The following is a 16,402-nucleotide window of genomic DNA, read 5'->3' on the forward strand; positions in this document are numbered from 1 at the left end:
ATAAAAAATAACATGTTCATGATGTAGAATATTGGCGTCTTAAACTGTAATACAATATTTATCACATACCGCTGGTCTTGGCTACATTAAGTGAAACATTTAACATGCACAACAAAAATTGAATTAATATCTAATAGCTTATAAAGAAAATTAAAATCAAATTGTTTTCATTCAAAAAACATTACACAAACAATAATAATTATTCCTACTTTATAAATGTAAAACATACCACATAAAGATTATAATACTTTAAGTAATATAGTTGCCCTCATAGCAGATCCAATTGCACTTGCATGCAACAGATCAAAAACCATTACAGAAATTTTACGATTATTAATAACTATCTAAGAGATTTCTTCGTATTCATCTGAACGTACTGATGGCGATGGAGATGTTCTTGAACTTTCTGATCTTCTAAATATTGACGGAGACATTGCTCTCTTTTTTAAGCTAAATTATTTATGTTCATAAAAAAAAGAAAAGTATTTATTAATATAATTGCATATTTATTATTTTTTTTTATTTACTTAGGTAATGTTGAAGGTTTAAAGACATCAGTAAGTTTCCCTCTAGAATCCTTATTAGTAGATACATCAACATTGTAAATACTGGAACTGCTTTTAAAGGACTATAATAAAAATGAACAATTAAAGTTTAAAATTATAACAGGCATTCAATATACATACCAAATCGCTATCATTATCAAAACTTTTTGAACTTTTAGTTAACTTCTTTAGCTTGCCAAAAAGTCCTTTTTTCTTAGTTTTTTCTCCACTTACAATATCGCTTTTAGAAGAACTATTTGATTGTTGGCTAAAAATTAATTAACTTGTTCAATTTTTATATTTAAAAATATTTTGAGTGATAAACAATAAGAAAGTACTGATATACAGTGTCATACATTGTATTTTGAACCTATTCAAAATCATATATATAAATCTTATATTTACCAACTTAAGAAACATTAAATTAATACCTGTCAAAACTATTTGGTTGTTTGGTAAGCCTATTTCTTGACTGACTGCGTTCATCTCTTTTCCATATGTCCTACAAATATTAAACATCTTAAATAGGCCTCATCTGACTTAATTATCTCATTTTTATCTAACTTAAAACTCACTTGATCAGTATTCCCGAAATTTTGTTCTAGTGAAAGACTCTTTCTATACAAACTACCTCTTATTGGAGGCTTATCATTAAAATCGTTTTCAGTTGATGAAGACCTATACATTAAATAAACAATTAAACAATATTAACATTTAACTCTAATTTTTCCAAGATTATCATTAGTGTATGATCTGGCTTCTGGTGTATTAGAAAATATTTTTAAATCACCCAAATTCCAGACTTAAAAAAAAAATTTGTACATAGCTACATAAAATGTAGTACTTTACATATTTGTTAAGACAGTTATTTTTTCAGTAATATATCTACCAAACTAACCAATTGGTTTGATAAAAAAAATAAGAATTTTGTTTAAATTAATTTTATTATTTATAATATTGTAAATAGTCTGTTGGAATTTTTATAAATAAATTTAAATTTAAATATTTTAAAATTTTCTTGATGACATTTTGGTAAATCTACTAAAAATTAATTAATTACAATACATTTTACCTGACTCCAAAAACTGCACGTTTTGATCTGATATCTTGTTGATTTGTATTTATAACTAATTCTTTAGTCAACTCATTAACTTTATTTAATAATTGTTTGATTTGTTCATTATTATTGTTATTTAGTGCTTGGTTGGAATTGAAATCTGGTGATGCTTCTCTAGACGTAGATGATTTCCTTCTAGCTGGTGGTGTTGGTGCATTTATTGAGCTTAAAGATTTATTTGTCAGTTCATAGTTTTCATTTACCATGATAGTTAAACTTTTGATCAACTGTGATAAATTATTAATTTTAACCTCAAGCTGAGGATCAGTTCTTAGCCGAACATTGCATAATCTTAATGACTCGCATTCTTGTTCTATTTTGTCTTTTTCTTTTCTTAATTTTTCATTTATTGTTCTTAATTTTGCATGAGCATCTCGTAAATCCATAAGATCACATTGCATCTAATAAATAAAAAAATAATGATTGAACTATTAAAATGTTTTCAACTTAATCAATAAAATATACTTATTAGGTAAATATATTCTGTTACTGAATAGTATTTAGTATTAAAATTCATTATTGAGAAAAAAATGATATATTTATTTAGATTTAATTAAATATACCTAAAATAAAGTATTTAAACGTGTTTATTAATTAAATATTTATATCTAAAATAGGTGTATATATTATATTAGGTTATATAATATTATTATAAATTTACAATTATAAAAATAAGTACCTATTTTAATACCCAATCAACATTTAATGTCAAAAAGTGTAAAGTTTCTGTTTTCTATTATGCATATATATGACATATATTGTGGTCAGCCCACAATAAAAGTATATTAATTCACATTTTAGTCTTTTATTACATGCATTTATTATTATTACATCATAAGATGTAAATATAATTATATAAATATTTATTTATATTAGAGATATTATATTAGCAGCGGCAAACAGATGTTATTTTGGATTGGTCCCTCTATTTAAATCAAAGATATTATCATGGAAGACAAAAATAACCCTTTATAAAGTACTAGTAAGACCTATAGCTTTGTATGCATGTGGGACGTGGGCCACTAAAAAAACGGATGAACAAAAATTGGCCACCTTCGAGCGGAAGATATTAAGGAGAATCTATGATCCGAAAAAAAATAACGAAGGAGAATACAAAATAAGAACAAATCAGGAGATCCAAGACCTGTACGGAGAACCGAATATTAACGGAATTTTAAAAAGTAGTAGGCTGAGCTGGGCCGGTCACGAGTGGAGATCGGAGAGGCCAATTGGACAGGTTACGAAATGGAAGCCAAATACAAAAAGGCCTAGAGGACGTCCTAGACAAAGATGGAAGGATAGAGTGGTCAAGGATTTGAGGGAACTTGGAATAGAGGATGGGGAAGAGCTGGCAAGAGACCGAGACAGGTGGAGGCAAGTGGTTGTTGCGGCAATGGGCCTGAATGGCCTGTAAACGCCTAAGAAGAAGAAGAAGAAGAGATATTTAAAAGGTCTAGTATAAAACAATGAGTGTTGTTAGATTGTATTAGTTAAAATGTATAGAATATTTGCTCTATATTTTAAAAATAATTTAATCCAACCTCATTAGTTTTCTTCCTATTTTCTTGTTGGTCAACCTCAATATTTTTTGTTAGCTGATCTATACGTCTTTTTGATTCTAAACGATCTTTATCTCGCTCTCGTTCAACCTTATAATATTAATAAAAGATTAAACATTAATATGACTCAAATATTTACAGACTGAATAAAATAGTATTTTAATTTACTTCATATAATGTTTGTCTTAGATCTCTAGCTAATGTTGAAGTTTCTTGTAAAAGACGTTGTTGTTCTTCGCGTTCTTTTTGCCATGCAAGCTCCATTCTAGCCTTCAGCCCTGTTAATTTAGATCTTCCTGAATTCAAAAGTCGTTCTTCTTCCAACTAAGATATCAAAAATTAATTTTTATACAAATATTAAATACATATATTAAGAAAATGTTAAGCAGACTTTATTAATAGAAGATGTCATTTCTGATTTTGTTATTTCCCAGGCTGATTTTTCTGACACCAATTCTGTTTTTAACCTTGAACATTCGAGTCTTGCTTCTGAAAGTTGTTCTTCCATACAAGAGACTTGTTGCTGTAAAACGTAGAATTCTTCTTTCTAAAGATTATGGTTTAAATAAACAAAATTTTAGTCAAATACGAAGTCAAGAAACCATAGAAATATGCATCTGGATATTACCTGGTTATCATTATTTAGAACCTTATGATTTCCTTTTTGATGGTTAGAATCTGCTGAATCCAACATTTGCTTATACGAATCACGTTCTCTTTTGAACCTAAGAGTTTGAAACTGACTGTTTTTCAACTCTTCTGAAAGAACTGACATGCGATTGTCATAGCGTACTTTTAAAGCAGCAACTTCTGTTTTTCTGGCTTGTTCTTCATTGTATAACCTACAATTAATTAGATCATTTTTTTATAAAAATTAAAAAACCTTTAACATATTTTATTAAAACAGACTTTATTTTCATATCTTTCAGATTTTTTTCTAATAATTCTGTCTCCATTGACCTGCTATGCTGGACTTTGACAACTTTTTCAAAATCATCTAAATTCCGTTGTAAATTTTCATTCTAAAACATAATGTTTTATTGAAATCCATTTCCTTATGTTATGTTAAACTCCCAATTTAAATTACATCTTTCTTAAGTTTTTCTATATGTTCTGTATACTGACTACATTGTTTATTTAATGTTCTTATTTCTTTTAAATATTCATCCAAATTCTTTTTCATATTTTCCTTCTCTTTTATCCATGAATCATTTGAATGAGCTATTTCTAGATCCTTTAACTTTTTCTACAACACAAAATAACAAAATAAAAAACACTTACAAAAACTAAAAAACTTCTTAATAGTTAAAATTAACCTGCATTTCCAATTTTTCTTTGTTCCATAAATCAACAGAACTGTTATATTTATCTTTCAACGTTTTTAACTCCAATTCAACTTTTAATGTGTCTTTTTTTCGACTTTCTAACAAACTAAAAAATAATTATAGCTATTAATTAAATGCTCAAAGAGTATAATAAAATAAAATTCATAATAATGGTGTTGCAAAATTTAAGTTTGTATACCATTGTAGTTTTTCTTTTTCTGCTGCCATTTTACTTTTAGCATCTATTTGTTCTTTTTGCAAAATGTCATATTTATTTAAAATTTCATTGTAATTCTTTCGCTCCATCATCTTTTCATTTTCTATTCCTAGTGAATTATTAATTCATTATAAATGTTAAAATATTAAGACTATTAAGTAAATAATTTATAAATGTATCAACTTTTTATTTTTTTTTCAAATTCATTTTGAATATCTATCATTTTTTTGTTTTCTTCAAAAGTTGATTGTTCTTGTAATTTTTTTATACTTTCTTCTTTGATTATTATTTCTTTTTTATGTATTGATTTCAAATGTTCAATTTGTTGTCTCTCACTCTATAAAAGTTAATAAATAGTATCAAAACCTATCATAACACCGTAGAATATAAACATTATCATATATATAAAATAAAAGTTTGTCTTTAAAATATCATTTTAGCACATGAATCTTATGTTCAAAAAACAAAAACGTATTATTATAATTTAAACTATTTACCTTAAGCTGACTTTCAAGGTCCGTTGTTTTAATTTCTAACTGCTTAATAGCCTTTGTTTGTTTATCAAAATCAGCTTTAACCTCTTTAGTCTAATAGTAAAAATATTTATTAATTACATTTTACTATTATATGTTTAAACTTCAAAACTACTAACATTACCTTGGATTGTGTTGGTTTTGATATTGGTTTATAAGTTTTTTTGGATGCTAATTTTGTTTGATAATCTAAAACTTTGGCTTTCAGTTGATCCTTTTCTAATTCAAATTCTTCTATTTTTCTTTTTAGCACTGTTATCTCCTACAATTTAAAGTGTTTTATATTTTAACTAAGACTTGTAAGTCACCTATTCTTAAATAGGTTAGGTATTATTTTTACAATATATTTTATTATATTTATGAAATATTTATGCAATTATCTATAACTTGTGTATACTTATATTACAGCAAATGGTACTTATAGAATAACATATAAATTACTTGTTCACTGAGCTCAAGAAGTAGTTTTAATTCTGTTGCATCTTCAACATCTGAAATTCCCTCATCTCTATCAGCAATATTTGTAGGGCGATAACCTATGAATCAATCATTGTATTCATTATTAGCTGATAGAAATTAAAAAAATCTATTATTACTTGTTTTTGTGGCCATTTTCTTTAGTTGCAACACCATTGACTCATTATCTTCTTCTAAACGACTCACTTTGTTCCTCAACATTTTAGCCTATAATTTTTATTTTTATTTAATATTAGTATTTTAATATTTATGATGTTGGGTATAAGTTATAACTGTATAAGGTCCAATATCAGTTATTGTATATACTATAACATTACTTCTTCTTCAGAAAATCTTAATTGCTCCCTCATATCTGCTTCTCTTTCAATTGAATCTTGTAAATCCCTCTGAAGTTGAACTGGATCTTCTTGGGAATCGCCTCGAGTTAATGACTCTCTTGAAACCCTCTAAACATTTAAACAATAAGTTATGATAGAACAATAAAAATAATAAACTACTTTTTTATTTATTCATAAACATTAAATAAGTACTTCTCCAGATGCAGACTTAGGTATCATGCCCAACATAGGTCTTTTTTTCTGATCCCCTTGCCCTTGTGTTACATTTGACTTAGATCTTTCTAAATCACCTTGTAATCGTTCTATTAACTGTGAATATTAAATTATATTTTAGTAACAATAATAATATTTATTACCATCTATGTAACTTACCTCTTTATTTTTTTTGTCATTTTCAACTTTTTCCTTATCTAACTCTTCCATTCTTCTCTCAGCTTTTTTTAATTTAAATGCTAAAATCCTACAATTCTTTGAAACTTGGTCAAATTCTCTTCGCAGCATAATAAATTCATTATCTTGCTCCTCTCTAAAATAAGAATTTTAAATCCAAAACATTTAGCATAAGTGTTTGTATATTTATTTAAATATAATGATATTTTTATTTAGCTTTAAAATAGATTGCAAGATTAATGATAAAATTAAAAAGTACATAAACAAAAAAGTAATTTACCTATTAGCAATCTCAAAAATGTATAAGCTTAATGAAAAAAGTAAAAAATAAGAATTCACGTTTTTTGTACAGAAACCACCCTCAAAGTTACCAACCAAGCGATTTGTACTGGAAGAAGGAGACGAAAAAAATACATTACAGTATAAAACCTTTATATGCATATGTTTGTTCAGAATATTTAAATAATATTATATTAATAACCACTAATAATATTAGTATTAAAATAAATGGTTTCAACTCTAAGAATAAATGAATATTTAACATTGTGGATAGTAATGCAGATATTAATACTCATTACATATTAATTTGTCATGTTAATACTTAACCGACAATATAGATTAGGAAAATATCATTATGGAACAATCAACAATGTTTGTACATTAATTATGACGTAGGCTACAGCACCGCCATTTTTAAGGAACTGTGAATAGGCAATCATCTACATGGCGATCTTTAATATTAATTAATAATTAGTAATTACCTATATATAATAATATTATATTATATAACTGTAATTTTAATGATATGGTAGGTATGTTTTCAGGATAAAAAGTGATCATTGGAGTAACTAGTAAACAATGGCAGTTATCCTTTAACCCAATAATCATAAGACGTACCTATATAACTATTATAACTATAGTAAGGTCACAGATTAGGTTACAAAGTAATATTCTAAATTAGGTATACATTTAAGTAGGTACCAACCGAAAATTATCTCTCATCTCTTGCTCCATATTATGTATCTCTTTATTTAAATCATTGTTTTCTTCTGTCAAATCCTCAATTTTAGTTTCAGCAGCTATTAACTTAGTACGAATAAGTTGAGCATCGTCTGACTTCACTTTAGTATTCTTGGTTTTATTGAGCTCAGCTTCTAATTCATGAACACGTTGTGTAAGCATTCTTTTTTCATCGCCAAGACTTTCACAAGTAGACTTCAAATCATTTATTTTTTGTTGGTGCTTCAACAACTATTATAATTAATGTTATTAAAATGTATCCGTGTTTTATAATGTTTTGTTTTTACTTCAGAAGCTGTTGTACGAGATGTCGGAGTTGTATCCAAAGACGCTAGTCGTCTTAATAAAACATCACTCTTTTCTCTTTCGGCTTTCTCACATTTTGCTTTGGTCAATTTTAATTCAGCTTTTAAATGCATAACTTGGTCCTGAAATTACACACGTCATTAGATTTCCATATTAATTGGTTACTTTACTAAAATTACAAGCGTATAATGTTACATTATTAATGTAGGTATTATGCTCACATGTAAATCTTCATCATTTATAATAGTCGCATAAGTATCAGTCGTAGTATCAGAATCAGCTAAACTAATAGTATCTTCATCATCATTATATATATTTTTATCATTTGGCGTTGATTTCATCTAAAATAAATCAATTTAAAACTATAACCCTTGTGAAATTTTGACTTCCCAAGTGAATATTAACATTGTTATGATGATATTAACATGCACCGGTGTATATTGGGCGATATCTCCATTGTAACTATTTCTTGGACTATGTAGATCCATAGAATCCTTGCGTGAAAGATTTGTTCTTCTCCGAACTGTATATTCTGGAATTGCCTGCTCGTCATCTAGAATTAAAATAAACAATATTTTACTTAAGTATATAGTAATTAAGAATTGCACTTTTAGAAAGTACAATTACCTTCTATATTTTCAACTTGAGATGTAACACTATCTGAAAGTGTTGTCAAGTCTGGTGTCGATGTCCATGACGTAGTCTTTCGACTAGGTCCACCACCTTTGTCCACTTTATAATAGTTTTTACCGTTGTTTGTTATCATGTCTGGTGACATATTTTTCAGACTCGTTGACTCATTTGTTGCCCTTTATTATTAATTAAAATTTGCTTCAATATTTTCTTAGGTAACTATAAAAAGGGTATACAAACTCGTTATTTAAAGCAGGAGTCGATAGTGTAGTATCATCTTTCCTAAGGGATGACTTTCCATTATCCTTATTCCTGTTAGAATGATCTTTATAGTCCCTGAGAACATAAATAGTGATGACTGTAAGTACTTCTTTAATTTTAACTATGTAACTTATAGCAATTAATACAAATATATTTTTAAAACAGTTTTGACAAATGTACATAGGTAATAAAAGGTCACTTATTTTTAGAACACTAAATATTTTTTCGGTAACATGATTAGAAAATATTTATCCATTTCTAAAAGGGTTCATAATTTTATTTTATAATATAAATTGGTAGTGTATATTTATGGTGGGTACCTATATATAAAACCTACTTATATTTTTATCAAAATTAACGCTCGGGCATAGTTACCTGGGTGCCACTTGTGAGTTCTTAGATAACATAGCCAATTAAAAAATAGCACTCCGAATTTTTTTAAAGTTCTTCATAGTTATTTTTTTATTTATCCTGTTTAAAATTAAGTTAATAAATTTATTTGTCAATCGTCATGATATTTCATAAACATATTTTGTTTTATTTGAATTTATTGTTATGGACATTTTTTTTTCAGTAAGCGTTGGTACATACAAATTAACAATTAAATAAATATACCTAATTTTTTATTTACTATGTAAATACAATACTATATTACTATAATTATTATTATTCCCTAGCATTGGCACAAATAACAAGCAAAGCTAATATTTATTTTTTATACCTAACTGGCAAATAAAGCTGATAAATTCAAATACCTATGTCAAAATTTTTTTTTAGTTTTATTGTGACTATTTTATCGATTATATTAAACAAAATAGTAGGTATATGTTCTTACTACTTAAAATTATATTTTATACCATATAAAAATCTAGAATACTAAATAATTTTAACTACGAATAAATAATATACCTTTATTCACTGACTATATATTTTCTAAATTTTAAAAACAAAAAGAAATTATTTTTGGAAGTACTGGGAATCGTTCTGATGATAGTGGCGTTCTCTGGAATCTGGACAATGTCAACCGATTCTTTAAATACATTATTCTAATTTAACTTCAGTTTGCAAATCACAATTTTACCATCTTACAACCCGTCTTTAATGATTTAATATTTTAAGTACCTCCAAAATGTCATCTCTAATTTTTATGTAGTTGCAACAATCATAAATGCTGCAGAAAATCTGAATATGTATATAGATACCTACCAACATAATATAATATGTTGTATTGTTGTATGATAAATATGTACAATATATATATATAGAACAATTAGAAAATATTTACGATAAAAAGGTTAGATTATTTAAATTCAAAACTACATACCGATCAATCATGCAAACGTGTTCACTATGTGATCTTTAGCATTTCATTAAAAACTATATAGGTACACACATACTGACATACATACTAAACACCTACCTATGCACCCGAAATAAATATTGCTAATTTCATTGCAGTCTTCTAAAATGTTAAAAGGTTAATCTGCTTATCAGTTATCTTTAATACATAGGTACATATTCTGCAATCTGCATAACTATACAATAAATATGTATCTAGCTATTTACAATAATAACTTAATATAATTTATAGTCATATAGATATAAGATATGTATAATATAATGTATACAGCCATACAGGTCCTGCTGAAACTTGAAGTGGTGTCACAGGACAGGACACAGCTAGGACACTTCTTATTCGCTCAAGTTGACACGTCTTCTATATTAGTTATATTTCTTATTATAACTTTTACTTACCTACTGGCTACTGTATTACACATTTACACTATTGCAGTATTACCTGTGTACAGATTGTAAATATATTATTTTATAAATGAAAAACAATAAAAAATATGCACCAACGCACAGATAATAAATGATTATAATAGTACAATCTAAAAAGATGCAGTGGCGCACTAAAGGGGATGAACACCAGGACTTACCCTCCATTGACGCACATGGTGTTAAAATTCAGGGAATACTAAATTATTGAAGCTTCATAGACCAATGGGTGTCCTCCTCCCCTCCCCCTCAAATCTTTATTTACAAATAAATAGGAAATCAAAATATATTTAATATATTTACATACAAATTATAAAATTAATTAATTTGGCCCCTACCCTTTGAAAAGCGTATCAAATATAAAAAAAATATAACGTTTAATTTTTATACGCTAGATTTATAGTTTTTTTTAAATTTAGTGTAATATAATAAATTCCTCTTTAGCAAACGATTGGTAGTATTTTTCCTGATTATCTCCCCTGTAATTGGCTTTTACTTCTTGCACTATGCATACATAGGTACACTTTTTTTAAGATATAATAAATGGATTTGTAATTTTCGACCCCATCCATGAAAAATCCTGTTGCGATGCTGGAAGGCGGAAAGATATATATAATATATGAAAATACAAAGATTGCCTAATAAATCATGTAGGCGCATTTATTTTATATTATATAGGTATAGCAGTGACATAGCTAAGGAGACTTTAGCCCCTCCTCCCATCAAAATTTGAGATAGTTAAAAATTATTTCTATGATGGTCTGTGAAAGTTACGGCAAATACGAATTCGTATAACCGTGTACAGGAACCGAAATCTAAATTAAAGCCTATTGGCATCAGTATTCAGTATCTATATATTTTATACTAACTTATGTAAGATCCCATAATAGTTCAATACCTATAGTCTACTAACTCTGTGTAAACACATTATTGGTCCCTCCCCCCACACCCCCATAGAAAAATCTTGTCTACGCCACTGAGGTCCATAATATAATATGTAGGTATATTAATGAACCATAAGCTCTTTAGTACTAACACACATTATCATAATATTACAATTATATATAATACAAATATGGTTCACCTGAAACACCGTTTGCATCTGGTCGGCCAACGGACTTGCGGGTGGAATCCGAGCGGACACAGCGGGTCGCCTTTCGCGGATGGTTTAACATGTTGCATTTTTCGCGAATTAATTTCCAAAAAAAAAAATAACAACAACACACGCACACACACTTGCGTGCAATTCGTTTCCGTTACACACACATACGATTACTGCTATTTAATAATAATATTATTATTATATTATGTCCGTCACGCTATATAATAGTATATTATGCGCCCACCCTATACGGGTAGGTGTACAGTTGTAGTTGTACGATATACGTATAATTATGACGGTCGTGTACAAAATATATATCGTACGGGCACCTCCTCTATAAATGGCGTTTTACCTGTTCTCGATCGTCATCGTGGCGCTATTATAATAAAGCGAGTGGTTTGGCGAAAACTCGCGCACTGAGCTCGACACACACACACACACACACATTTATTCCGCGCATTATTTTCGTTAGGCCATTTCGATACGAACAATATAAATACATATACGTACCTATATATATATATATATATATATATACATACCATATACATGTATTCCGTGAGACGCGATTCTTCGCTGGGATTTCGCTCCGCCCATGACTGCCCGTCTCGGTATAAATAAACTTTGCTCGTGCTACCGCCGCCACCGATCTCTGCACATAGTATTATTATTACTCGGGAGTCGGGACATTTATATATTATTTTATACGCCAGCAGAGCCGTTTGCGGTGTAAACAACGACGAATGGCCGATTTAATTACGGGAAGAATTCCCGAGACCCGAGAATTCTGGAAAACTAAAAAATTCTATGTGCGTCGTATACACGACGATGAGTTACGAGTTACGATTGGAGGTACCTACCCATCAGGGGGTAAAAGGGGCTTACAGGGGGAGGGGCGCAAAAAATAGTTGCCCTCGTGAAATGGTTTTATTTTTGTTTTTGTTATTCTCAACCGGCGTTACAGGTAGATACATTTGCGTTGGTAATTAATGTCTGAAAAAAAAACGGCAAGATAATAAATAGTGGTGGGTGTATTGTGCTTACAAAGAATTTCGGATAAACCATTTCATTCATTTGTTTCAGGATATATAGTGCATCACTACGTGACATGAGTATAGAATGTACGCAACAAGAGATGGCCAAAGAGCAAGGTAAATTTTTGGGCCCCCCATTTCAAACCTTATTATGTCTGAAAAGAGCCATCTAAATATAATAATTGGGCCCTTTTGGGAGTGCTGTGCACCCCCAGCACCCCCCTCTTCCCTAATTGCAGCACTGCGTATAAGGAATAAAGTCACACTCCAAGGGTAAAATAATAGTAAAACCAATACATAATAGACAATTTAGTTAATAGGTACTATTATACACTAATATCTATAATTTTTCAATGGTAAATATGTAGAGCAGTGGACCCCTCGGAGGGTAATTTTGAATGAACAGTTTTGAACTTCTTCAAAATGTTAACCCTAGTTACGCCTATGTACTATACTGCAACTACTATTTATTTACTATTTTGCGCAAAATGTGTAAGAAGCACAGAAACAATAATGTGCAAGAACAAATTTTGTTATAACATATTTATATATTATGTACCAAATACCAATATTAAATTATGGTCGGAAGACGATTTTTCGGGGAAGTTGCCCGTCATAACGCGTTCATTATATTGTGACCGCCGACCGGTGCTTAGGTATTGTAGGCACAGACAGTGGCAGAATTCAAACATTTTTCTGTGTGGTTCTGAAAAATAATACGTACTACAAAAGTAATATTTTTGTTTTTATCAAAAACAAGTAGGTATTTAAAATATATAAATCGGTGTTTGTGGGGGGAGGGGGAGGAGTCCCGTGCCCCTGGACCACGCTGTAAATCTGACACGGGTGCCGGTACATCTACCACGGTATCGACGTCGACGGTGGTTACCACTAAACGCCAAGTCGTGGCGCCATAGATGAGGCACCCGGCACAGACGACCAACCGCAGTACCATGATGCTATTATTGTTTACTACTATACATTACTATTATTATTATACGTTTATTTATGTAAGATTTAATTATATCCACACTCGGCACTCCGCAGAATGCGTGTGTATTATATAATATTATTACATTGTAGATTAATTTATATCTCTGGGTTGACGATTGACGCCACCGATTGGGTCAAATCTTATCCAGCAGGTGCACCTATCGCGTGCGTATGCCGTCGCCTAAAAATAAATTGGACGTGAATGTGTGCGTGTCTGCAGCAATAGGTCAATGCAGTCAGTAGTATTTACGGGCATACTATATAGGTGGGTAGGTAAAGACTAATGAGTGCTGCAAGTAAGCATAATAATTACCTAAATGTTTAATGTATAAAACCGTAATAATTAATATTGTTAAATTATTCATCATTGTTACTATTATGCTATTGATTATTTCATACTTCTACATCGCTGACTACTGACTAGGGATATAAAGAATTGTAAACGCTACAATAGGTAGGTAATAGGTATACAATATGTATAGTATAGGTAATAGTATAATATGCGCAGTGCACCATGTACGCCGTAATAATAAAAATAATACCTAATGATAATAATATTATGTTTCCGCGTAAGGTTATTTTTAAAACACGACAGCGGTGCACTGCAGGACTAAACTACAATGTATTTTTAATCGTTAAAAAATATGCAAATTCACATTGTATACCTACCTAAAATATGGCTATATTATGTATTTATGCTGTCACAGTGACACTATATAGGACATTTGTAAACCGAGAATATGTGTGTATCATAGAATATAAATGTATTATACGTGTTACGTGTACACATCAAATAAAATATAATAAATACAAGTACCTATATATACCAATATTGAATAATATAACAAATCCCAACTATCTCCTGAACACTAATAAAAATTAATGTGATGCGAGTAGTAGGTATTGCCGTATTGGGTTGTTCAAAATTAGGTAGTATTTTATAATGAACAATGAAAATGTACCTATCCATGTAGATGTAACTATAATGTAAGATGGTATTTAGGTGTATTTTGAATTTTATTTGTTTGACGAAAAAACAATTTTTTTTAATGGCTATTATTATTTCTATAAAATAATTATCAGATCCCTCATCGTTTATAGTAGTGTATTCTACTTATACACACCAATCACATAAAATATGTATAATATATAATTTTACTGTACGTGTGTATGTCACTGAACTCCTAAACGGCTGGACCGATTTGAATGAAATTTTTTGTATGCGTTTGGGTGACGCCCTGGATGGTTTAGATTCACAATTGGACCCGATAGGTCCGACCCGGCGAGTTGCTCAAACAGGGATTTTAAGATTTCCGAAGGAAATATTTGTTTCATACGGTTGCTATTGGTTATAGGAGAAATATAAAAATATTTAGTAGAAATTGGTTTTTTTTTCTTTTAATTGGTTGCCTGCAGTGGTTCATTGGGCAGATTAGGTATAAGCATGGATACAATTGAATTTTCGCACATTGCCTACCAAGATGGCTGAGTTGCACTTATAAGTTATGGCCGCTCATCGGCGTGTCCGCAATCAAAATCAAATATATTATTTATACAAAGTGCTCACTGCTCAAACTGGGTCCGCAATCCACAGCAGGTAGGCATTATATATACTGCTTGCATTATCACCATCGAGTCTCATATAGAGTTGGCATTTTTAACGGGCAACAAAGTGCACGGAATTAGCTAGTGTATATATACATAAAATTTGAATTTTCGCTTTTGGTTTTCCAACACATGTTGAAAGAATATTCGATTTTTATACACCTACTTTAATACAAATAATGTTTTAACCTTTAACAAAATATTAGATATGGCCTTTATACACCTTGTTGATTTTTTTCACATTTCTACTTTATTCGCCTAAATATCACCAAGATAGAATGACCTTTAAATGTTGAACAGCATTGAACAATAGGTACTCAAGAATAATTAAGGTGCATATATGTTACAGTGACATAGGTCATAATTCTATAAGTATAGATGATTGCTATCTCAAAGCATATTACCTTAACACATACTTTTAAATTTTATATTACATAATTGGTCGCCATTGGGCCGGTGAGGTTATAGGAAAAGTTGACACAATCCTAATCACGTTTGTAACATACTGCTTGCACAACTTTGTAATGCTTGTCAAGTATAAAAAAAAAATAATTATATTTGATAAATAACGATATATTATACTGTATGTCAGTATTACACAAATAGTACAGTAGGCACAAAGTACTAACTATCTAATTTAATACTCAAAAAATGTTTTTCACTATTTCAATTTATAAATTATAACCAACATTTACTGATGAGTTTATAAGTACCTACATAATACATGTTTGTATTTAAAATTATATATTTCTGAAACTAACAAAAACGTAACTAAAGGTAAATTGTAAATCATGTGTGGACATAACTTTTTTAAGTATCAAAATATCAAAATAACAACTCATATGAATATTAAGAACAGCTAAGTAATTAAAATATTTAACACAACTAAATTGAATAGCTTTACATTTTAATCAACTATGTTTTAAATTTCAAATAATATTAAACAAAAAGTTACCAATTCTAAGTATATGGTCAACGAGTTTTGTTAATTAGGAAGAACAAAATTTACTATAGAAAAATGTACACTGTAATTTTCTTTTGTTATTATATTTCTTTGAAGTAAATTATTTGATTTAAGGCTACATACTTAGATCAACATTTTTAGTTATAAATAATAATAAAGTTTTATTTTTTATAGTATAATATAACATAAGTTAAAAACAAAATA

The 16,402-nt window shown here is 29.2% G+C and overlaps 2 protein-coding genes across 2 annotated transcripts; both read right to left on the reverse strand.

Annotated features, from left to right (window-relative positions):
• Window positions 1–33: 33 nt before the first annotated feature.
• On the reverse strand, window positions 34–4,978 carry LOC111035084 (spindle pole body component 110-like). Its single transcript, XM_022316595.1, has 15 exons — window positions 4,947–4,978; window positions 4,746–4,872; window positions 4,538–4,652; window positions 4,309–4,467; window positions 4,131–4,243; window positions 3,850–4,063; window positions 3,613–3,768; window positions 3,390–3,545; window positions 3,204–3,311; window positions 1,618–2,063; window positions 1,121–1,223; window positions 977–1,047; window positions 687–813; window positions 528–628; window positions 34–450 (listed from the first exon to the last, which is right to left on the reverse strand). The coding sequence occupies exons 2-15, from the start codon at window positions 4,853–4,855 to the stop codon at window positions 345–347; spliced, it is 2,085 nt and encodes a 694-aa protein (XP_022172287.1). The 5' UTR covers window positions 4,856–4,872; window positions 4,947–4,978; the 3' UTR covers window positions 34–344.
• On the reverse strand, window positions 4,867–10,678 carry LOC111035056 (rootletin-like). Its single transcript, XM_022316556.1, has 15 exons — window positions 10,662–10,678; window positions 8,701–8,850; window positions 8,455–8,636; window positions 8,253–8,380; window positions 8,049–8,168; window positions 7,809–7,949; window positions 7,487–7,716; window positions 6,484–6,637; window positions 6,304–6,420; window positions 6,091–6,219; window positions 5,893–5,980; window positions 5,738–5,832; window positions 5,421–5,558; window positions 5,261–5,350; window positions 4,867–4,872 (listed from the first exon to the last, which is right to left on the reverse strand). Exons 1-15 carry the CDS (start codon window positions 10,676–10,678, stop codon window positions 4,867–4,869), a joined length of 1,785 nt encoding a protein of 594 aa, XP_022172248.1.
• Window positions 10,679–16,402: the final 5,724 nt, after the last annotated feature.

The sequence above is a fragment of the Myzus persicae genome, unplaced genomic scaffold (genome assembly GCF_001856785.1).
Source record: "Myzus persicae strain clone G006 unplaced genomic scaffold, MPER_G0061.0, whole genome shotgun sequence".
Taxonomy (NCBI): Eukaryota; Metazoa; Arthropoda; class Insecta; order Hemiptera; family Aphididae; genus Myzus; species Myzus persicae.

Coding starts and splice junctions, on each gene's coding strand:
- LOC111035084 (XM_022316595.1), bottom strand. CDS start 4,855: ATGATGGAGCGAAAGAATTACAATGAAATTTTAAATAAATATGACATT. Junction 4,468..4,537: donor AAGAAAAATTGGAAATGCAG/GTTAATTTTAAC, acceptor TTTGTGTTGTAG/AAAAAGTTAAAGGATCTAGA. Junction 3,546..3,612: donor TGACATCTTCTATTAATAAA/GTCTGCTTAACA, acceptor TTGATATCTTAG/TTGGAAGAAGAACGACTTTT.
- LOC111035056 (XM_022316556.1), bottom strand. Junction 7,717..7,808: donor CTCGTACAACAGCTTCTGAA/GTAAAAACAAAA, acceptor AATGATTTGAAG/TCTACTTGTGAAAGTCTTGG. Junction 6,220..6,303: donor CTAAGTCTGCATCTGGAGAA/GTACTTATTTAA, acceptor TTAAATGTTTAG/AGGGTTTCAAGAGAGTCATT.